Source organism: Rhipicephalus sanguineus, chromosome 9 (assembly GCF_013339695.2).
Source record: "Rhipicephalus sanguineus isolate Rsan-2018 chromosome 9, BIME_Rsan_1.4, whole genome shotgun sequence".
In the NCBI taxonomy this organism is placed as follows: Eukaryota; Metazoa; Arthropoda; class Arachnida; order Ixodida; family Ixodidae; genus Rhipicephalus; species Rhipicephalus sanguineus.
The window spans coordinates 77,270,573-77,295,099 of record NC_051184.2 but is presented as its reverse complement, the minus strand read 5'-3'; the positions used below and the strand labels follow the sequence as shown (position 1 = coordinate 77,295,099).

The following is a 24,527-nucleotide window of genomic DNA, read 5'->3' as shown; positions in this document are numbered from 1 at the left end:
AATGTTATTTAAATAAAAAAAAATGCAATATTCTTTTGCTGGAACTGTGAGTAAATGCAGAAAGAACCCTTCGAAACCATAATTGCCGAGAATTAAGCATAGACTGTTGACCTTAGGAATCCTTTCGTGCCGGACGCTTAAAGCGGCTAGAACTCCCAGCCTTGAAGCGACAATAAAAATGAGAGCTGCATGAGTGTGCTCAGTATCACAGTTGCTGGAATTAAAAACATAATCGCTTCTCGCGCGATGCCGAAGTCACCCCTTTGACCCCACTAAACTTTATAGCCCCAGTCGGGTCGCTATGCTATCCTTATTCCACTGACACTGCTAATTGTCACCATGCAGTCGGATTACGCTGTTTTACAGCGAAAGCTGTTTCGAGATCACAACAGCAGCCGATTTTGGCGGCGTATTTGTCCGCCGCCGCTGGTGTCCGTAACCGCTATCGCGCGAATTGAGGAAAACAAAAAGACGGAATGAGAAAAGAATATGCATGCAGCATCGGATGGGATTTGAATCCGGGCCCTCTGCTGCGTGGAACTCGAGTGTTCCACCACATAGCCACGTCGGTGGCTATGTGGTGGAACACTCCGTCGCAAAAAGACCATATATATACAGGCGTCATGTCGGGCAAGGAAGCTCGTTAACATATGTAATATTGCGTGGTCGAAAAGTAAAAGAGCCAACGGGCGTTACACAATCGCGCGTCGAGTGTGTGGTTTAAAGCTACCCACCCACTACGAAGTCCTCAGCCATAATTCTTCGTCATCAGCCACAGCATCGACAAAAGTGCACATAATGCCTTACAGATGCGTAGCGGGTACCTCGCTTATCCGCAATGGATAATGGTATAGTGGGTGCTTGCCTACTTCACAAAAATTATGATTTATGGCGTAGTGGGTACCTTGTGTACTTGCATTATAGTTGCCCCAAGAGAGTTTACTACGGCTCTAGGAAAACCGCTCTTCCAGTTTTCGCTGTTACTGTGCTGCGTGTTCCGCGCAGGCCTGGCGCTTTTTAAAGGTTTTTTTCTTGTTGACCTCATTGCGCCGTCCCTTTTTTAACGAACCGTCATATGTATATGCCTAGTCAGGAAACAGTTTTGTCTGTTTCCTTTGCCTGCCTCATCTCGGTAGCATGTAACATCTTCATGTACATATGTCAGAAAGAACATTTATTATTATTATTATTATTATTATTATTATTATATTATTATTATTATTATTATTATTATATTATTATTATTATTATTATTATTATTATTATTATTATTATTATTATTATTATTATTATTATTATTATTATTATTATCAGTCTTACTGTGTCTCTTATGCACCCGTAAAGGTCGGCTTTGCCGCGCACACGCACTCTGCACTGTGCACAAAGAGTGAAAGGGGATCACGTCATTAAATATTCGCACGTTCATTGTTCCAATGAACCGCGCGGCGTTTATCGGGAATCCACACTTGTCGTCCATAATAGGCGTTTTGACCACCGGTGTTCACACCGGGATTAGGCGGGCGCGCGCCGCCGACGCCGCGCCCACCTTTTGAATATTTATGCGCGGGACACGTATACGGGGCTCGTAACGACATAGCCGACGCTCTCGCACCCCGTGACGTCACTGAGAAACAGCGTCGCGCGAATCGAACGGTCCTTGACCGCTAAGCGTTGACAGCTGGGCTAGTTGGTTCTGGCGAATGCTGTGAAACACTGGAATAAATTAATAATAATAATAATAATATTAATAATAATAATAATAATAATAATAAATAAAACTCACAGAGTCCCTTATGCATTCACCTAGACGACTGGAAGGCGAAAGCCATCTTTTTTTTTTCTTAGTCAATGTATTGATCCTGCCCCGTCACCCTTCGAAAGCTTTCTGTACCTAGCGTGGTTTTGGATTGCCTCCAGGATCGGAGTCACCTCACCTGGTTTTGCGACCGCCTCCGTGATCTGCCCACTTTTTGACCAAGCAGCGATGTCATGCGATGACGGCATCATGTGGCGTCGCGTCACGCCCATGCCAAGATTTGCGGCGTCATTATGACGTCACAAATTTTTGGCGATCTGTCACGTCATGATAGCGTCGTATGGAGATGTAATCGCCTGATGATGATTTTTTTTTTGCATCACTGGTATCGACGCCGCCGACGCGGGACGCCGACGGTCAATTTTCGCGTTGGATGAGGCATCTAAGGCTTTCGATCTAATAATTGTTGGCGTTTTGCGTCCCGAAACCACGATATGATTATGAGGGACGCCGTAGTGGGGGGGCTCCGGAAATTTCGGCCACCCGGGGTTCTTTAACGGCCGCCTAAATATAAGTACACGGGCCTCGAGCATTTCGCTTCCATCGAAAATGCGGCCGCTGCGGCCGGGAATCGATACCGCGACCGTCGGGTCAGCATTCGAGCAGCATAGCCACTAGTTCACTAAAGTTGAGCGTTGGGTTAGTTGGCGCACTGCGGCATAATTCGATGTCTAACAGGGGCGTAGCCAGAAATTTTTTTCGGGGGGGGGGGGGTTCAACCATACTTTATGTATGTTCGTGCGTGCGTTTGTATGTGTGCGTGCCTATATACGCAAGCAAAACTGAAAATTTCGGGGGGGGGGGTTGAACCCCCCCCCCCCCCCCCTTGGCTACGCCCCTGATGTCTAACTGCGCAAGGGTCGAAAACGGCATTGAAAGAGACGCAGAGCGCTGAACTCACAACTGGCTTTATTGTCCTGTTTACCGCACATAAGCAGATAAGCACTACACACAAAACTCAAAGAATAAGCGGTCCAGTTGGGTATGCGAGACGGCTTGCCGTTTTCCCTGACATGTTCTGCTGCGACGCGCCTTTTTTCAAAAATTGTCACGTGAGCTTCCGGTCTGACGGAATTCCTGCGCGGCCCGTGCGCTCAGTTTCGCTTTCGCATTGATCGGGGCATTGAATTTCGGTTATTATTATCTCAAATTACGTGGGTTCTTTTTTTCCCGATTTCTAAAAAATGGGTACGTCATAAGCTCTCCGTATAAAGAACGGCCGTCAAGCTAATGTATAAAAAAATTTAATTAACAATGTTTTGCTAATTACTCACATGAACGCAACTGTAGGTGCGGCAAAGTTTTTCCGCTTCGGCGTAGAGTGCGTTTGCGAGGACGACAGGGGCCTAACAGTCGTAACATTTCTATAAAAAATGCCTATTTTCTAAAACAACAACAACAACAACAACAATAAAACACCCTGTATATTGATGTAAGCAGGGAAACGAAGCCAGTCGTAAGTCACTGTGTGTGTATTTCCGTGCGCTGTGAAGCATCGAATAACCACTAGACCACCACGGTGGGTGTGAAGCATTGTACTGGCGAACAAAGAAAGACATGAACAGGATAGGAAGAAACGTACAGTTATTTAAAGTCACAAGCTTGTTCGGTGGCCAGTACAATGTTTCACATAGCACTGACTGCGCCCACCGTGGTTCCTGCTCAGCGCACCTTTCGATGATGTTCTTTCGTGTTCGCTTTCTGGTCGCATTCTGTGGGCGGGGGGTAATGCAAAAGTGAGTACGTTGTCCAGTGCATGTATTGATTGATAGCACAATTCATTGCGCAACTCCCCCGAACGACTAGTTTTGAACGGACAGCGTAGGCCACTCTCGTGTTTTGTTTCACGACATCGCTTCAATATCAGTGGCGCCAGACCCCAAGAGCCCGGGTCGGCCTGTCCCGAAGAGAGCTGTTGTGTTAAGTTTACCGATGATACAAATACCGGAGGTCGGATCTGTCCAAGTGAAAACTGTCCGGTGGACCTCTCAGCAGGAACTGGAGGAGGGTTGGCATAGGCGTAACCAGTGTGGTTCACCCCCTCCACCCCCCCCCCTCCGCCTCCGGCGTCGATTGTCGTCTTGTTTGTGCATAGTATTACATGTACACACGCGCATGCATCTAGAGTGGTCGGTTTCCCCGGATTGCGGAACAAATTATGTGGATACACACGCACAAACTAACAAAATTGAGAGCAATATATTACATACTTGCACTTCACGATGTACTTTATCGCGCTTCTTATTAAGACTGTCCAATATGAGCGCTAGACAAAGCAAGCGTAGCAAGGAAATATCTGTGAACGCTTATCTCTTCGACATAATCGAATTGAATAAATCACGAAATATAATCCGCGCGATCAATAGTCGTCTCACATAACAAGTTTTCCCCTAAGTGAGGCTGGCGCAACTAACCACGATGACGTGCGCTTGTCTTCCGCCACGGTGGCCGCATTTCGACAGGGACGAAACGAAACAAAAAATAAAACGGTAATGAAAATGCGCGTACGATTAGGTGTACGCTGAGGAACTCCAGATGTCAAAACTAATCCATAGTACACACCTCGTGTGGGAGTGGCCTACAGTCGCATCACGGTTTCGGCGCTTGGTGCCTCGGTATGGGTTAAACTAAAGTCCCTAGATTTTTCCCTCTTCTAAGGAAAAATCTAGGGACTTTAGGTTAAACCTGTTAAGCGCGTGTCCCCTCACGAAAACTACCTCGAGAGCAGCCCGATAACAAAGCGAGAGGGGTGCGGAACAATAGGCCTCGCCGGGTGCCAGTCGTCGTATTGTGCACGTGCACCCCGCAAATCGTGGAACGTCACACGGGGCCTCCATCTACGTCATACCAGGATGTCGCACGGTGCAGCCAACTCAAATGAGCACTCACGCTTACTTTTAAAACCAAATTAAGATATCTTAAAGGCAACGTTCGTCACTAATAATCAGTCAGATGTGTCCCCGTATGCAGGAAAGTCAAACAACAAAAACATCTCGAGGTTTCAATTTTGGTGTCAGGGGTCCTTTAACACCGGAGAACGTATTCACTCTGGGGGTTATCGTATTGACGCACTTAATCGCATTGGCGCATTTACCGCATTGACGCGTTGGAGCGGGATCAGCCGGTCGCCGCACTGTCGTCATTCGCTGTGCAACATCGCTTCGGACACTTTTCATCGACTGTCCGATCTAGCGGATCAATTACTGTCGATGCGACAAAATAGGAAAGAAACCCTTCGTCGAGTCGGGATTGATCGTCTCCGGCATCCGTTGCAGCTAAAGACTTTCGACGGGAGCGACGCTCCCGATGCGACCGTGAAAAGAGCGGCGTCGTCGTCGTCGTCGTTCTTATACGCTCCTTTTTTTATTTACGTCTCTGACGACGAGGCCACTTAGCTTCGGCGCCCTGCCGCAGCCCATCTGACGTGCGCGCACACGAAGGAGCTTGCTGCAATCGCGCGGCAACCCCAGCCGGTGGCCCGGGCCTCGCGCAAAAACCCCGGGCCTCGCTCGGAAAGACCCACGGGGAGGAGGATGGCCTGGCGGCTGCGTTGCGGGCCGTTGTCCTCTAGAGCGTTGGCACCACTGCCGCAGGATTGCAACAGCACCCCCGTCGCCAGCCTCCTCCTCTTCTCCTCTCTTCTCTCCCTCTCTCTCCTACGCGTCGCTTTGAGCCATCGGCGCGGGCATTACGACGTCCCTTCCCTTCTGTCTTTCCTCCACTCCGTCCCCTTTTCATCCCCCGTGTGTGTATTGGTTGAGGTGTCCTGACAGTGATCGTGCACACCGAACCCGCTTCTTCCACCCGCCACGGTGATCAAGTGGTTACGGTGGTCGTCTGCTGACCAGAAGGTCGCGGGATCGAATCCCAACCGCGGCGGCCGCATTTTCGATGGAGGCGAAATGCTAGAGGCCCGTGTGCTTGGATTTAGGTGCACGGTAAACAACACCAGGTGGTCGAAATTTCCGGAGCCCACCACTACGGTGTCCCTCATAATCGTTTCGTGGTTTTGGGACGTTAAACCCCAGCAGTTACTATTATTATTATTCCTCAACCGAATCAGTAACGTTACGACGATGCGCGCTTCGTCTGTGCGTCGCTATGTTGTTCGCGCGTCCATTCTTTGGAGCGCCCCATTGGCTGGGAGAGGAGGAAAGCGAGACGGCACGCACACACCGGCTGGCTCTCGGTCGTCGCCGCCGTCGTCGTGGGAACCGCCTAGGCGAAGGTCGTGACCCCAGACGGGAGGACGCCCCCTCCTCGGTCCCCCGTCGGGGGAAAGCGATGGGGATTTTGGGGAAGGGGGAGCCGCTTCCCCTCTTCCCGCCGCTCCCTCCCCCCCGCCGCGTTGTTCCCGCCGCTCCGTACAAGGCCCCCGTCGCGACACGCCGAGACTGAAATATCGATCGCCGGCGGCTTGGCTAGCGGGGGTGGGACCCGGGGCAGCCGCTGCAGACCGGCGCGCGGTTCCAGCGTTGCGTCTTCTTTCCGTGTGTGTGTTTGTTTTTCTCTCTCCGTTTCTTGGAAAACTCAAACTGTGTTTCACGCATGCTCCAGGTTACGCCGGCTCAAAGTGTCGAATTTTGAGCCGGCCGCTACTTGTCAGCAGCTGTGTGCCTTTCCTTTTTTTCCCCCGCTGACGAGCGCGCGCGAGCAGGTCGCTGGTTCGGTTCTCAACCGCCGTCGCCACTTTGCCGCATCCCCACGCATGCGCGATAGCCCGTAAATAGTCAGACTGAAAACAGTTTGAACTTGTCACATCTTTTTTTTTTTTTTCATTAACGTTAAGTCGTCGTTTGAAACGCTGTAAAACCAAATCATCGTCATAATTTATTTACCCTTAAAGGGGTCCTCACTTTTTCCAAGTAATCGTCGCGTGACCTCAGTATCGCAGTTGCCTCGCGAATCGATTGCCACAAAGATGTGTGGGATGAATCGGGAACGAGCGGAGTTAGAGATTTGTGTCACGCTTTAAGCGTTTCCTCTCCTCTCCCGTCCCGACGAGTGCGCTAGATACTACACAGGGAGGGATGGCACCGGGCGGAAAAGGTTGCGTCAGCGCGCGTCGCGACCTTGAGCGCGCGTGATGAGACCCGGTTGCTCTCTCCGGTTGTGATTCCTGTGCGCGAGTGTGGCACGACTGTGTAATCTTAGCAGGCTACGGAGTGCGGCGCCCCGTGGCATCAGGAGCATCTGATACGAACGCCGCTTTTGATTTATGTCGGCTATTAGCCAATAGCATGCTACCTGCTGTTCGACGTCAAGCAGCAGGCGCCGGCAGCTCCGAAGAGAGTGAGCACAGGCCTCCGTATGAAAAGAAGGCACCTGAGAAAATGGCGACCTCGCGTTCCGCTTCTAAGCTGTCCTTGCCGCGAAAGGCTGAAAGATTTGGCTGAGCTGTTCATACAAGGGTGTGCTTTCGGCAGGCTGCGTTTGCTACAGGAGTTGTTCACGACCTCTCTAAGTGTCCCTGGTGAGACATTACTTGAAGGGGCGGGGTGGAGAAAGGTGAGTAGTAATCAAAGGCCACTTTACAGTAGCAAATACATCTTCATGTCAAAAACAAACACAGTGATGTAACTTGGGAACCATGTAATCAGGGCCATTACGCGGGAATACTCCTTAGACAATATACTTCTTGGAAAGGGGAAGTTACGTTGCAGTAATGCCATTTATATACCCTGAAGTAGTGGGACAGTTCTTCCTATGTAGCGGTTTCGATTACAGGAGGCGATTGATCAGTGACGTAGCGGACAGAAAGATGCAAATATATATGTACATGCCACGCACCGTGGGAAGTTTTCTACGGCGAAGCCCTTGTGAACTGGACGCATTGCGACGATACACGCTCAGAGGCTCACGGTATTTGCCTTCGACGCAGCCAGAAAGTGAAGGCCACAACATGAACGATGTTCCTTGCCTTCGACACAGCTGAGAGTCAAGTATACGTGCACGGATGTCTTTGCCTTCTCACTCAGCCAGAGTCAAGCCCACCAGAAACAAGAGTAAGGTCACACGCACGGATTTCTTTGGCTCAGCCAGCGACAGTTAAGATCACACGTACGAAGCCACTTGGCTTCGATTCAGCCGTAGTCAAGGTCACTTTCGCAAAGACCTTTGCCTTCGGCGCAACCAAAGTTAAGGCCACACACATGAAGGCTTTTGCGCTGGACACAACCAGGGAGAAGCTCACATGTAAGAAGGCATTTGACACAGCCAGAGCTCGCACGTAAGGCCCTTGCCTCGGAGACGGCCAGTCAAGGTCACATACAGTAGGCCTTTGCGTTGGACTCGACCAGTCAAGGTCGCACCCACCAAGGCCTTTTCCTTCGTCCCAGTCAAGGCCACGTGCACGAAGACATTGCATGACACCTGGTCTGATTTTGCTTTCCTGCCACGCAGTAGTGCAGCTGATAACGCGATTCTTTGCCCTACATCACGCCTGCATAGTTTCTTTTTCAAAAAGAAAAAAGAAACGTTTGAGGCACGGGCGTGACTCTGTAGTAGAATACTTGCTTGCCACGCAGAGTGCCTGGGTTCGATTCCCGCTCGAACCTTGGTCTTCCCCCTTCTTTTCCCCCTCTGTGACAGCTGCTTGCGGCGGACAACTACGCCTCCGAAATCGGTGTCTATTGCGTTACAACAGCTTGCGCTCTAAAGTAAAACGGGGGCCCGTGATGTATAAACGACCGCGGCGCGGTCCCCCTGCGGCTTGTACGCCAGATGACGAGGGAGGAAAAGCGGCCAATCAATCATACGAGGCGAGCAGTACAAATTAAACGCGGCTTGCGCGAGGATTAGAGCTCTCCCCGATTGAAAAGAGCTAGGATTAAAGTACCGTTGGATTTGAGTTGAGTGGGCTCCCTCCGACTTTTCTAGCGTGTCGTTTGCCTCCATATAATGTAAATCTAATTAGCTGTTGGATTGGCTATTTATTCGGTAATATTTCTCCCATGCTGGAGGTTATTTATATATATATATATATATATATATATATATATATATATATATATATATATATATATAACGTTCCGGTTGTACGTGAATTCTTGTATACAATCACCTGTCCTACCGGACCCATCCATCTTCATACCCATATATATATATATATATATATATATATATATATATATATATATATATATATATATATATATATATATACACCTCGTGTTCACGATGGTGCCTTCAATAAAGATTACTTAGATGTTAAAAAGTTCAATGAACCAGCCGCGTAGCCAGAAATTTTTTCGAGTGGGAGGGGGGGGGGGGTTCAACCATACTTTGTGTATGTTCGTGCGTTTATATATGCACATGGAAAATTGAGATTTCGGGAGTGTTTGAACCACCCAATCCCCCGGCTCCCTTGGGTACGCCAGTGCAATGAACTCTTTGGACAGTGAATGCGTCTTCGCGCAGCTCTTTTATCTGGATATACCTTTATTAGGTGCAAGACAAGGCTTTGTTACTCATCGTTGCAGGCATTTTATCCAGAGTGCAGTCTTTAGATAACATGTTTCCATCGTCGCCATCAAATAATTTTCTTTTTAATATGAACTAGGCACGCGTTCTTTTTCGTGGGTGGTAATATATTAATTTGACAGCGAGAGCATTCGTTTATCTGAGAAGCGACGACCGATGGGGGGCAGGCTTGCTAAATACTTGACAGGAGGCCTTTCTCGCAAACTCGGTGGATCGCGATTGGCTTGTTAATTAAAATGTGATATGGATTAAGGAAGAGAAATTTCGCCTCACGTTGTATTTTTTTTTCTTTTATAATTAAAGAACCGCTATATTTCGTTTACTGTACGCATATATGTGTGTGTGTGTGTTTTCAAAAGAATATTCCTGGCTATTGGTTCATATATATAAAAGGAAGTCATAGTGAAAAGCATAATAGCATTTATTCTGAGCTTTCGGCCGGGGACAGGCCTTTATCAAAGATTTTTGATAAATGCCGAAAGCTCAGAATGAATGTTACGTTTTTCACTGTGACTTACTTTCACACACACACCTTTATATATATATAGGAAACAAGATGAATCTTAAGGGCTCGTTTTCTTTGTTAGACACAATATTGATGAGAACTAACAGACAATAATGCCAAGGAAAGCATAGGGGGTGTTATTTGTAGTATTTAGAATATACATGTGAAGAAAGTAAAGTGGACGAAAAGATAACCTGCCGCCGGCAGGGACCGAACCTGCGACCTTCGAATAACGCGTCCGATGCTCTACCACCTCCGCGATTAGAAGCAGGCGAAGAGGTCTTGACTCCTCGCGGCTTCTTGCGCCAGGCGGATGGCTTGTTGCTGTGAAGCGGGTTCCTCGCTCCGCAGCGGGGCTTCCCAGGCCTCTCTACAATTGATATTTGATTTAGCCCCTGGGGAGCTACCACACTTCCCAGATTATGTGGTCGAGGGTCCCTCTCGCCCCGCAGTGCTTGCACCTATCGTTTGGCCTATCATCTTTCTGAACATGATATGCCCAGACCGGATTTACAAAATTGCCAGCTTGCAGACCATGGGCGGCGCCAGGATTTTTTTACTGGGGGGGCACCCACGACAAGTGGGTTCCTTCAGGGGGGCTGAGAGGCTGGGAACATATGCATTGTATTTTGACTATGCTTGCTCTTGGGGGGGGGGGGGCAAAGGGGGGGCAGGCGGAAATTTGGGGGGGGGGGGCTGGAGCCCCCCCCCAAACCCCCCACTGGCGCCGCCCCTGTTGCAGACGCCGCCATGCGACTGCCTCCCTATTGTTCAGGCTTTTATCCGGTGCTGGCACCACTCTGCGAAGTCGCCGATAATTTTCAACGATTTCGGTGTAACTTTGCAGACGCTCGTCCATGTTCTGGCAGTCGGGCGCTGCCGTGGAAACGTCACGATATCTCGCGCGCGCAGCACGTGACGAGAAGCTCATACCGTGTCGTGACGTTAGGGTTCAGTAGGAACCGAAACCAGCTTTTAAAAATATGTCGTAATTAACTCATAATGGCGCACCCATGCTTACCAGTGCACCTTCTAGTTCCGGAGGGCTTGGCCCTTCATTAGACACACACACAAACAAACAAACAAACAAAAAAAAGGTGTAACTGATAATTGTCGTGCCAGGTGGTAACAATTAATCCTGGGTTTCTCACTACGGCGCGCTCCACGATCTTATCGTTGTTTTGGCGCGAAAAAGCCTAGATGACGTCACGGGTATGGAAATGCCACTGCGGCACGGGCGCTGATATGGCACCTAACGAAGAAAGACGACAAAGTTGTTGTGAGGCTGAGTCTGGAGCAAACCAACAGGGCAGCTCCAAACTCAGCCCCACAACAACAGCCTTGTCGTCTTTTTCACCATTAGGTGCCATTTCAGCATTGTGTTTGACCGGGCAGTTGGTGATAGAGCGCACTCTGACACACACGAAGGCAAGCGCTGCCATTTCAGCGCGTATGCCGGAGTGGCATTTCCATATCCCGTGGTGATACATTTGAACTTGAATCCTAGCTGGCTCGGTGTTGCACGTTTGCGTGCTACCTTTGCGGCTGTTTTCGGAGTGGCTGGACGGCAAGCGACGCGATAGAATCGCGCAACGGCCAGCCGATGGCCGACTACAGTGGGCGCGTGCTCGCTCACTCCACGTTGCCTCAATGCGTTGCTTGACCTTTTCCTCCTGGGTCGACACGGTCGCCGATTGGACCGCTATATTTACGCTCCGTTGGCGTTAACAGCCTCTTCCCCCACCCTGTCCACTGCTTTTTTTTTCCTTTCTTTATTTCTCTTCGCTCTTTGTTCATCGTCAGTCTCGCCTGGCGCCTCGACACGCCGATGCTGCGGTGGTAGCGCTCGATATCCCGTCGCTTATTTGTGACGTCAGCTGCACCGCGGCGCTGTCGTCGCCACGCTGCGATCACGTGACTCGGGAACAGTGCCAGTAGAGGATGCTTTGATAATGAGAGTGTCAGGGTCATGGGCGTCGGCAGGATTTTGTTTTGGGAGGTACAAACCCGCGTTGCGTAGCGGTGGGGGAGGAGGGGGGGGGAGGGATTCTGTGGCTTGGTTGAGGGCCAGTGCTGTTATGTGTATTTGTGGGGGGGGGGGGTGCAGTGGCTCTAGTGGCATGTGCTGACTAACGAGTGGAAGCGAGCATAGGTACGCCATCTGGCGGGTGTTGAGACCCTTGCTTGCTCGGCCACGTTCTCTACGTAGACCCTACCAGAACATTTCGTGACTTTCCCACTAAGGGAAGGGCGTTTGCGCTGTAAAAAAAGGCGTATTTGACAGTACCCACTCCTGGACAGGGACTGTGTACTTTGAAATCCAGTGTGTCTCTTTGCCGAGGTACTGGATTTTCTCAACAGTTCATTCAGCAAACGCCCAGCATGGCTTGTGTAACAAACTACCACCCCTCTGGACGTGCTCGTGGCCAACTCTGTTCTCTGCACAACTACACGGCAAACGGAGTCACAATATCCTCGCTGCCAAAAATGTGCTCCCTCAAGAGCACACTCCCTTTAACAATAAGTATGCCTCATTGGGTGCAATAATACTATTAATTGGGATATTCCTTTCATCGTGTTCGTTGTGTTGGTGCACTTGCTTGGCATCGGTTTCGTAACAAAACATCGCATCCAAGTTGCTTGCGCTCCCAAATGGTGGCGGCAGACATCGCCTAATCTCTTGCAGGTGTTCTGGGTTTCAATGTGGATGGAAGCGTGAGCTGGTAAACAGTACATGAAGCAAGAGATGCTGGAGGAATAGAACGGAATATTGTTGCAGTGCACTATAGACATGACCTAGTGCGATGCTCTCCGAAGATGAAGACGAGTGGGCGTGAAGTGCTTGCACGTGGGGCTCCTCAGCCACCTTTTCTGGCAGCCGATACGCCGTTGTAAATATCTAGTAAATCAACATCTCGCCTCCATCACATTTGAGGTATGTCGTTACGGTACATCGCACAGTAACAATATTGATGGAGCAAAAGGCAGGGATCAGATTGATACAACAGTAGTCGTTGAAGGCGTAGATAACAATAATAACACATCACAAAAACAGAGGCATAGAAACATCATGAAAGAAGAATAAAAAAGAGGTAGCACACTGGAGTCCGTAAGTTACTACGGATATTTGTCAGATGTCCATTATATGTCGAAATGTCTGTCCGGTCGGACGTGTGAAACGGACATTCATGGGCCGTACTGCAAAAATCTGTGTCCCACGTGGTTGTTTCCTAACGTCCAGAGTGGATGTCCGTAGTATGTACTGTTTTGAACATCCACTGGTCGTCTCTGAAGGGACATACCAAAGACATATGTGCATTTATTGGTGATTGATGTCCTAATATTACAATATAGTGAAAAAAAATGTATGGGCTTACATATTTATCCTGTAATGCACTTACAAGTCCAGATGACAATTATGTAAAACGTGGAAAAACCATAGTATGAAATTTATTCAAATTTTCTATGTGCGGAACTTCTGATGACATGCAAAGAGACTGATATGCAACCTGGAACTGTACACTCGTGCTATCGCTCGCTGTGGAAAGATGACAACTTCCAAACTTTTACTGCCCCGCCAGGGTGGTCTAGTGGTTATGGCGCTCGACTGCTGACCCGAAGGTCGCGGGATCGAATCCCGGCCACGGCGGCTGCATTTTCAATTAAGGCAAAAATGTTTGAGGCCCTTGTACTTAGATTGAGGTGCACGTTAAAGAACCACAGCTGGTCGAAATTTCCGGAGCCCTCCACTACGGCGTCTCTCATAATCATACATTGGTTTTGGGACATGAAACCCCAGATATTATTATATTATCAACTTTTACTGCTGTGTCTAGTTCAAATGTGTGTGCTTCTTCCTGGCTCGGTGAAAAGAGGTTCACCTCGGGGCCAGAGTCATTACAGAGGGGGAGCGGTAAAAGCGCAGAAAAATAAATTGGGGGAAAAAAGACAGTTGAGACAATAAATTAAATAGAACTTGAGTACATAATTTTATGTGTTGCATTTCAGAACTACTCATAATCGTTAATGTCTACAATCACTGTGGGAAGTTAATGAGGGGCATGGCAGAAACGATTTATGGAAGTACGCTGCATTGCATGAAACGAATCGGACTTTGTGATGGTGGTCTGTGCCATAGAGTTTCCTACAATACTTACTAGAGGGAACTCTGGCGCTAGTGTCTATGGGAGCTGCAATGCATCGCGCTTCAGCCAGCATGGGAATCATGGGTAGTACACGGATTTGTCTAAACTTCGTTCTTTCGGCTCCGTTTGGCTCCGCGTCGCCTGCATCCGCTTTGTCGCAAAACGAAGTTCAGCAAAAGTCAGCAGTTCCACTTCACCACTTTAACTTCTTTAGCCTCACCGATTCAAATCTGGTCACGAAGTTCACAACGATCCATTCTTTTATCCGAAAGAAAACCAAAACATAGCAATAAACAAAGCCACAAGTGCGTTCGAAGCCCAAAAGCACGAAGATTAGGCGAATCCGTGTACTACCCATCATTCCCATGGTGGCTGAACGATCGCAGCGCCAGAGTCCCCTCTAGTTAATTTTAGCAAACTCTATGGTCTGTGCGAGGGGCTACAGGAAACGGTTGAGGGATGAAGCAGTTGTGTAATGCAGAAAGATTGTACATTTTATAGAACAGTATAGAACAAAGCAGTATGCAACACTTTTCCGAGTACTAATGGCAATGATGGGAGGGAAAAAGTTTGATTTCATGGTAGTTACTGAGTGACTGTAATCAGTGCAAATAAAACATGCAGAGTTGTTCTGAACCGTCTCTAGAGCAGTAGTTCAGTTATTATGAGCAAATCTACGTCCGAATGACGAATGAATTATGTTATTTGCAGGAGGACAGCTCATGTCGCAGGGCGAGCAGGAACTGGCCACTAAGATGCTCCAGATCCAGTCCAAGAGGTTCTACCTGGACGTCAAGCAGAACCGGCGGGGCCGCTTTATCAAGGTGGCCGAGGTGCAACAGGTACGTGAACGCACCAGTGGCCATGTTTAGACAAACTTAACCCTTTGCGGTCCAAAACCTTTACCCACTTTCCGGCTCTAGCGGTCCGAAACTATTTCGCCAGTTTCTGGCGCCGCGAATAAAAACACAAGCTGTGGAAGAGAAACGCACAGGATATTTATTTTTGCTCCTGCATTCTGCAGGCAACTCTTTTAGTGATATTTGGGCAACGTATGATACCGCTCAAAGCATTCCCCTGTGTGCAGGCCAGGGTTATTACTGCAGGTTTCCACCGCCGCCGTCGTCGTCTTCGTCACTCACTTCTGTCGAATCACTGTCATCACTGTCTGATGGAGGCACGTAATTCTCTTCCTCACTAAAGTCATCCTCGCTTTCGCTAAAAGCACCGCCGTAAAACGCACGCGGTGAAAACGTGGCATGCTTCTCAGCGAACCGCGCGCGCGAGTGGGTACGCTCTAGGCCCCGTGCTGATCATAGTGCTGCACCCTAGTGTCAAAAAAGTAAAACCTCAACAAACAAAGCTCACTTATTCCTCAAGAGATGGCCCTTCATGTATACAAAAAATGCGCGCGACTCGCGGTGAGAAAACAGCAAAATTTAAACCACGAACACCCTTGTCGGGCGGGGCCCGACAGCGGACCGCTACGGCCGTGTTGCGTTGTCGGGCGCTGCCCGACAACAGACCGCAAAGGGTTAATGAATACGCCGTGCAAAAAACACGAGGACCAGGAGGAAACAGTGACAACTGACATGCACAATCTATCAATTGAATTTTATTGGAAGAAACGTGAATGCTTATACATGAAAAAAAAAACAATATCGCCAGTTGTGATGTCACGGAGCCTCTAATGCCACACAAAGGCAATCTCTTTTTTCCGCGAATGCCACTGACACACAGGTAATGCACGTGCCTCCCACGTGCACAATTTAAAATGCTTCGAGGATCTTCCTTTCCCAACTGTCCCCAGATCGCGATAAAAACTTGGTCCGATTAAGGATTGGACGGCCATATGCCTGCCGGCATTGCTGTTTACTGTTCATTTGGGCTCTCGCACCCTGTCGTTTCAAGTGCTAATGACCAAGGAGGTTAGAAAAAAAATTCTGGAAAGGAAGCTTTCACACGGTCCAAGTAGGAGATGTGAAGCCAGCATTTGCTTAGAGTTTACCTCAAAAATATGGCTGTCTCATGTGATGCCCGATCATAAATGCTAGCCTAAATGTTACGCGATCGCTGTTCCTGACCAGAGTAATTTATCTGGGTGAGTGTGAGTAATTTAATCGCTTATAGAATTTTCCAACACTTTGAGGCTTCGGAAATAGCACTATAAGACACCCATCGAGCAGTATCTGTCCAGGGAGATTACCGATCTTAAATTTGTACGGCGTGTGAAGCAAACTGTACGTCTCAGTGGCTGTGTGCTAACGTTTGCCGATATAAATGAAGAATGGCGTTTGGATCAGATGCGCTTCTTGCCACAGGGTGCCGCCACGTGCCAGTGCTTTTCTGCACAGCCTGCTAACATTACACAGCCCCTGCACTTGCACACAGATAGGGCGATTTTGTTTCACCACGTGCATTCAAGGACGCACGCTGATGTGACTTCTTTCCCCCATGCCATCCCTCTCTGTGTAGCTTCCAGCACGCTTGGCGAGACGAGAGAAATCGCTTGAACAGTGTGACAGACCCCTGTAACTCCATTTGTGCTTGACGGCTTCAAGAAATTTTTTACAGCAGTCAATTTGTAAGGCAATAAATTCTTATATTGAGCTCATTCGATGATTACTTGGAAAAGTGGTTCAGAACCCCTTTAACCCTTTGCGGTCCGAAAGCCTTTCCCACCTTCCGCCCGTTCTGGTCTGAAAGTAAAAGACTGAAAGCTTAAGTAAAAGTAGTTTACTTACTCCTTCACGGATGACGCGTAATGTAGTGAGAAAACGATCGTGGGTATCAACCGCGAAAGAACTTGTCCAGCTGTGCCTGACCACGTACCGCTGCGGCCGTGTCGCATTGTCGGGGCGGGGCCGACAATGGACCACAAGGGGTTAAAATTCTTCGTTAACTATTGCAGCATTCCACTCTTATGGATATCCGATACGCCATACGCGGCTGGCACTGTACCGTTAGGGTAGATTTGTATTGTTACAACCGTCACTTTCATGGTGGCACCTTGTCAGAGACTTTGGGAAGCATCTTTGGCAGCTTCATTTGAACCTCTTCTATTGGGTCTTCGTGTACTCTTCGGTATTGGTTTAGAACCTGCCAGCATCTCTTTCAATTACTGGTACACCGAGTGGTCGAGAGTAACTGTGACTTTGCTTTCGTCGGCAAGCGGAATCGCAATGCTTTTCATTGCTGTGAAGTGCATACAGAGCTATACGTTTGCATCAGCACTTTGTGGGCGAGATTTATGCACGCAGAAAAGTTTGCCAAATGCTTTTGTCCGAACCTTGGCTTGTACGTCCCTGTCTGCTTGGGTAAAGGTACCAACGACCTCACACTGAACCTTCTGCGTGTCCAGTGGCTTGCATTGATCCACATGCAGACCACGGCTCGAAACAGTGTCTTCCTCCGAGTTAGGCTTGTACAATGAAAGGCTGCGTGCCTCAAAGCTAGGCTTGTTTCATAACATCTTTGCTCCAGTAGAATATTGCCACATGCGCTTGTTCTCTTATTTTTGATGTGATCGGGTTTCACGCTCAAAAGCTGTTACGACCACTCGGTGCGAACCCTGCCACAATGTGTGCAATACTTATAAATTATTTTAGACTGTTCTGATAAGATCGCAAGCGCGGCATGAGTAGCAGAGTTTATTCTGGAGCAGACTCGACCCCCGGCGATAACGGTGGAATTTATCACTCATGCATCAAACATCACGCGTTTTGCCGGCGATCACATTACCGATGACTGACATCCATGCTTGCCGATATCATTGTCTCTCAACAGATTCCCTTAACTGATATCGTGTCGATTCGACTGAAGCATTTGATCTTAATTTTGTTTGGAGATCATGTTAGTTGCAGTATAGTGTCCTGCAGTCCGTTCCACTCATTGATCACATTAGGAAAAAGATTCAGGCAGAGGCCACACATTGTGGAAATCCATTTCATGCGAAGCACTCAGCGAGCAGCTGGCTTTGCTGCCATTTTTGGGCTTTTAACTAAGTGTTAACAGGCGGATCGACGTTTGTGTGTAAATTGTGTAGTTGTGTGCAGCTGGGGGGCTTACCAGGCACGTTGACTGCATTGGCGCTACAAAGGGTAGCTTATGGTCTCACGTAACATCAGCATTCACGTTTGAGCACAGATGTTAGTTTTGTTGAATGAAGTGTGCACAGTGTTACAGTGATGTGCATTGCATGTCATAACTAGCTGTCAATGGCGTCCTCCTTCGGGGTCAAGCAACGCTGGACAATAGCTTGCGGAGTCATAGGAGTACATATGTAATGTTATTTATACTGTTATAAAAGCAGATAGCTAACACTGCAACCACATTTGACATTTCCCCAACATGATGCTTGTATAGCGTCTTTCTCCGAAGCAGGTTGAAGCACTTGCGTGGCTCAGTGGTTGTGTACTTGGCTGCCACGCAGGAGGCCTGGGTTCGATTCCAGCTTGAACGGGACTTTTATTCGCGGCGTCAGTTAGGGATGTGTCGACAGCCCCTTGATTATCCAAGTGCATGCCGGCAACAACGGGAAAGAGCCAGAGTCTGGTTGAAGGCAGCGTTCATTCAAGACGACCGCACCCGCTTGGGCTGTGTCCAGTCTTCAAACCACGTGTTCCTGCTCAATTGAAAAAGAGTCACACAAGCAGCGTACCTTCCCCTCTCCTCGATCTCAGCAAGGAAGAAAGGAACTGGCATGACTCGCTCTTTTGGCAAAGCCGCTAGACAGACACGCACACAGAAAGAAAGAGACGATCAAAGTTCCTTTGGTTCACTAAGAAATGCTTCGCATTTAAAAGCTAAATTTAAAGCACCTGGTGGAGACAGCTTTATGACTGCTTTGGCCTGTGTGAAGTGTATCACATTTTCACTTCAGTTTCGTGTTCAAACATGTACATTTGACCATTCAGTGTGGCCCAAGAATGTTTGAAATTATTTGCACTTGCGAATACTATATCAGCATGTACTTGAATGGAGCACTGAATAGAATAGGATGTTATTCTCACCTTTATTTAAAGGTTAATAATATGTAAACAAACTTATGTTCCAGCTAGTGATAACTTTGTTCATATTTGTTCCTTAAAGCGTTCCTTGATGAAATGTGTTGCAGGTTGGGGTAGTGGGTAGGAAAAGTCGCCTCCTCCTCGCCATGTCAACAGCCGCTGAGTTCAGGGACCACCTGACATCCTTCAGCGAACTGTACGCCTCCCTGGGTGAGTTTGGCTCCTCGCCGGTTTTGAAGGGCTTTGTATTTCATGTAAATAAAGGTGACCCTCCATATAACGAATTAACAGATACAATGAAGTAACCGAGGGATGGCTTGCCACTATTACGGTGTAAGAAAAAACTCGCAGTGTGCCTTACGCCGAAAACAACTTGAAGGAGAAAGCTATCTTCCCCTGCTTTTTCTTCCCAGTGGTGTATTGATCGTCCCCCACCCCCCTCCAAAAGCTTTCTGCACCTGATGTGGTTTCACAGTGCCTCAAGGATCGGAGGCATTGCAAGCTTTCTGCACGTCACCTGGTTTTGCATTGCCTCTGTGATCGGCCCACCTTTCATCAAGTGACGATGCCATGTGGGGACATCATCATGACATCATAGCGACGTCATCATGGTGTCATGGTGAAATCACGTGAGATCGAGATGTGTCATGATGTCACATGACACGTTTTGGCAATCTGTGACGTCATGGTGACGTCATCACATGATGATGATTTTATGCATCACTTGTGTTGACATCACCGACGTGGGACGCCGACACGGCCTTCGGTCAATTTTCGTGCTTGATGAGGCATCTAAGACTTTCACCTTAAGTACACGTACAGTAGACTCCCATAAGTGGAACCTGAAGGGACCAGGAAAATATGTTTCGTTTTACAAGAGTTCCATTTCCTGATAAATGAACAAGGGTTCAGAAACCAAGTATGAAACCTATCATATTAGAGGAATTCGTTCCATTTAAGCAGCCATTCTGTTTAACAGATTTCATTTACTTAGTCTACTGTAAATAAATTACGGATATTTGATACAGTGGTGCTGTTTTCCCATGAGATGCCACTTCATTTGACTACACGCCGAGAGAGGCCCAGAAGGAAGAATTATAGTTGATGCCTCTGTACTCATGACCACTCAAGTTTTAAAGAGACACTAAAGGCAAATGTTAACTTGATGTTGAGGGGGGTGTCCGCTCTACGTACGGCTGGTGCAGAAGCCTAGCTCCGGTCCCAGCCGCAAATAGTCGTACCGTGTCAACGTCCCCTTCCCGTAGCGCGCGTCATCGCAGCTACGACGGGTTCGGGCGAATAAGGCAACAGGCTAGCACAACAAACAACACTTTATTGCTACGTTAGCAATAACGCGTAAATGTCGCGTAGAGGGATAGTCCGCTCTCGTAGAAAAACAAAGGGTATGGCTTACACCTTCGGTCGATGATCGGCTCGCGGGTCTCGGGGCGGTGAGATGTTCCTTCGTAGGTCAGCAGGGCACGAGAGAGCGTCTCTCTGCCTGGTCGGCAGTTTTGTTCACCTCCCGTGTCCCTCCCCACCGCGAGGGTTGATTCCCTCGCAGGGCGAGTTCCCTTTCCCGCGAGCCGGGATGCGAGGATTAGCGCGAGGAGTAGCGGGAAAGAAGGGGTTGTCCGGAAAGGGCGACTGTGCTTCTCTCCTAGTGGTTCCTTCGCTCCCGCTGTCAGTTCCCGATCGCGCCTGCCTTAAGGAAAGGAAATGGGCTCGCGTGCTCTCCCACATCCTCCTCCCTTAAGAAAGCCCTCGGACGACAGAGACTGCACCATGAGGTAATATTTTGTTATTCCTCATCGAGAAAGGCTAGGATGGATCGGTCCAGGTCCGTGCCCTCCTGCGGTCGGCCCTCTGCCGTGGGTGTCGCCGGTGCCCCCACTGGCGTCGCCGGTGCCTCCGAAGTAGCCACCACCGGCCTCGTTGCAGTCTTCGCTGCCGTGTCCACTTGCGTCATGGCTTCCCCAGTCGTCGCCTCCGCCGTCACTGCTGCGGTAGGTCTGGCCTGCTCCTCCCGCCCCGTGGTCCGGACCGCGCCTCCTTGGGCCCCGCCTCTCTGGTCGTTGGTGGTGATTGAGAGGAGCGAGTCAGCGAAGCGTTTCATTCCATAAGGCCTCTCCAGCATGGTTCGGGCTCCTCCGGTCTGGCGGGGCTCGGGGTTTTCGGCGTGCTGCGCCGTGGCCTTGAGGGAGCATAGGCCATCGGGGTGTCCACACAACCCTGGCACGTCCTGGTGGCTGCGGCCCCCAGGCAGCTGGCTCTCCCAGTTCGGTTGGCGTTGGTCTTCGGGCCTCTTGTGTGGAGGCCGGGCGGTGAGGCGATGGGGTAGCGTGGAAGTGGCGGCGTGATGTACCGGTCGATCTCCAGTCAGGCGTCCATGGCGATGCTTGCCGGTGGTGGTGGGGCTGCGACAACGACGACGTAAAGTGGGTGTGGGCTCGCCGTGAGGAGGCGGTCTCCTCTCCAAGCCGTCCCGGCGGCACCTATTTCCCTTTTGCTCATCCAACATGCAGAGTTGTCTCCGCCTGTTTCGCAAGAAGTACCGCGGCTCAGGGCTCTTCACTCGGTTTCGAGCGTTCCCAGCCGCCGGCCGCGGCTCGGAGGGGGACTGATAGTCGTCCCCATGCTCCTCCCGTGACACGTAACGTTTCAAGTCGCATACGTGCACTGGTCCGCCGCTCGGTTTGCCTTTCATGTTCGCGAGCCGATAAACAAGCGAGGAAACCTTCTCTCGCACTCGGTACGGCCCGGACCATTTCGGTGCCAGCGAGGCTGCAAACTGTTTGCTAGCGTCGCTAAGAACATGATGGCGTCGCAGCACCAGATCGCCCACTTCGTAGTGTACGTTCCGATGCGAGCGGTCGTACTGCGCCTTCTGTTGTGCCCTAGCAGTGCCGAGATTACTGCGTGCTTTACGTAAAACTTCCGCTAGCTTCTCGCGCAACTGCGCTGCGTATTCAGCTCGTGCTGATGACGCCACTGGCACTCCACTGCGATCCGCGAGTACAGTCTCCATCGGATTCGGCAGTTCTCTCCCAGGTTTAGAAAAGAAGGCGCATACCCAGTCGAGCGGTTCACAGTCGATCGCAACGCAAACCCGATCTCTGGAAGGTAGGTATCCCAGTCCTTGTGCCTTTCAGAGAACGCGACAAGCATGTGCTTGATGTTGCGATTGACTCGTTCCGTGGGGTTCGACTGTGCATGGTAGGTGGTTGTTTTTCTTGTGCTTAATGCCAAGCGCGGCGCACGTGTCAACAAACACCTTCGCAGTAAAATAAGACGCGTTGTCTGTTATCAACTGCTCAGGGAAACCAAACCTGGTGAAAACCTCCATCAACTTATCCAAGATCACACGAGCCGTCAGCTTTCTAAGGGGGAAAGTTTCTACCCACTTAGTGAAGTGATCCGTGATCACCAGCAAGAATTGTTTCTGCTAGGAGTTGTGGGGTACGGTCCCATTACGTCACATGCCGCGATTTGCCAGGGAGTCTGGCTGTTGATCGGCTGCATGAGGCCGGGCGGTCGTCCGCCTCGGGGCTTGACGCTTTGGCACACGTGGCATGAACGGGGCGTAACGAATCACATCCCGCTTCATGCCTGGCCAGGTAGCGAGGCGACACAACTTAGCATAAGTCTTAGGGCCGCTCGCATGCCCAGCAATGCACGAGTCATGAAAGTAGCGAAGCAGTGCTCCTCTCAACTTGCGCGGTATAACGACCTTGAATGACTCACTTGTGTCATCGTCGGATGGGATGTACCTCAGCAGGACGCCATCAGAATCCAGCAGATAAGAATCCAGCGCGCTCACAGCATTACCAGCTGTTGCCGAGCGCTCCGCACCGACAGCAATACCAGCTGCCCCCGTGTGCGCGGTGGCCTCGCCACCCGGCTCCCGGAGCCCGTCGAACACCTTTCGACAAAACGGATCTTTCTGCTGAGCTTCTAACAGCTCCCTTCTGCTGAAAACAATCCCCGCGCTAACAACAGCCTCTACGTGGTTCACGCTCGTGCCTTGAACTGACGTTTGTTCTACTGTTTCCGTTAGCGCTACTTCGAGTGTCTCGCTCACAGTCCGTTCCGGGTCAGTCTCGTGACGGACTGGAGCACGCGATAGTGCGTCGGCCGCCGCATTGTTCTTGCCCTTGCGGTAGCGTACGGTGAAGTCGTAACGCTGCAGAAGCAATGCCCAACGAGCCAGGCGGCCGCTTGGTTCGTTCAAGCGCCTCAACCACGTGAGCGCCATGTGGTCCGTCTCAATAACAAACGCCACTCCGTCGATGTAATAGTCAACTTACGGAGAGCGAAAACTATCGCGAGACACTCTTTCTCTGTTACCGAGTAGTTCCTCTCCGCCGGCGTTAACGAACGGCTCGCGAACGCAATCGGTCGGAGGGCACCTCCATGCTCCTGAAGCAAAATTGCTCCTAAGCCCAGGTCGCTTGCGTCTGTTTGAATCACAAACTCCCTGTTCAAATCGGGTAGCTGCAGTTCAGCCGTGTTAGCCAGCAACTTAGTGAGGCGACGCAGTGCGGCCTCCTGCTCTTGACCCCAAGCCCAACGCTCGCCTTTCCTCAAGAGCTTTGTCAAAGGCGCCTGCACTGCCGCGCAGTCTGGAATGAATTGGCGATAGAAGTTCGCCATCCCCAGAAAGCGCCTCAGCTCGCCGATGTCTTTCGGCGACGGATAGCTGACTATCGCTTCAAGCTTACCCCTTATCCGGCAAAATGCGACCCTCGTCAAGCGTGAATCCCAACAATGTTATTCGGGTCGCCGCTATCTGAGCTTTGTTCGGGTTCAGAGTGATGCCCGCAGACCTCAGCCTTTCTAGAACGTCTCTTAAGTGGCGCCAAGTGCTCATCGAACGTTTTCGAGTAAACCACTATGTCGTCTAGATAGGCGAGGGCGTGCTGCCACTTTGCATCTCCCAGAACTGGTCCATTAGCCTCTGATAAGTAGCGGGAGCCCCCACCAAGCCAAAAGACATCTCCCTGAATTGAAAAAGTCCCCTGTGGCATGTGAAAGCTGACTTCTCTCTGTCCCGCTCGGTCCATTTCGACCTGAAAATATCCGCGACTAGCATCGAGCGTCGTAAAGTACTTCGCCCCGCCTAGGTTGGATACTAACGATGAAATGGATGGAAGAGGGTATGCGTCCTTCTTCGTAACCTCATTCAGCCTGCGGTAGTCTACACAAAGGCGATATGTATCAGCCTTCCTTTGGAACTAGAACCACCGGGAAACCCCATGGGCTGTTTGACCTTTCGACCACGCTGTGTCGATGAGTTCGTCCAAGGCGGCGTCAAGTGCTTTCCGCTTAGCCAAGCTAATCGTCGGGGATTGCATTTCCAAGGTCGTGCGTCACCCGTGTCGATTGGTGGCTTGACCAGCGTAGTGCGGCCCGGGCGGTCAGTGAAAATCGCGTCGTACTCGTACAACAGCGACGACAGCTGCATCTTTTCCCTTTCTGGCATGCTGTGTGCATCTGCCAAAAGCGGGTGCACTGACCTTCCCTGTACCGCGGCACACTGTTCGGGGGGTTACTCGCTTACTCTGCGCGCT

General features: G+C 49.9%; 1 protein-coding gene across 3 annotated transcripts in view; it reads left to right on the top strand.

Annotated features, from left to right (window-relative positions):
• LOC119405343 (transcriptional activator protein Pur-beta) overlaps positions 1-24,527 on the top strand; it is a 119,923-nt gene that overhangs the window by 41,184 nt on the left and 54,212 nt on the right. The window contains exons 2-3 of one of the 3 annotated variants that reach the window (XM_049419261.1): positions 14,660-14,790; positions 19,065-19,167. The exons of 1 other annotated variant lie outside the window; for it this stretch is intronic. In XM_049419261.1, coding sequence (XP_049275218.1) covers positions 14,660-14,790; positions 19,065-19,167 — 234 coding nt within the window. The remainder of the gene's footprint in view (positions 1-14,659; positions 14,791-19,064; positions 19,168-24,527) is intronic. One more of the 3 variants, XM_049419260.1, reaches the window with a different exon arrangement.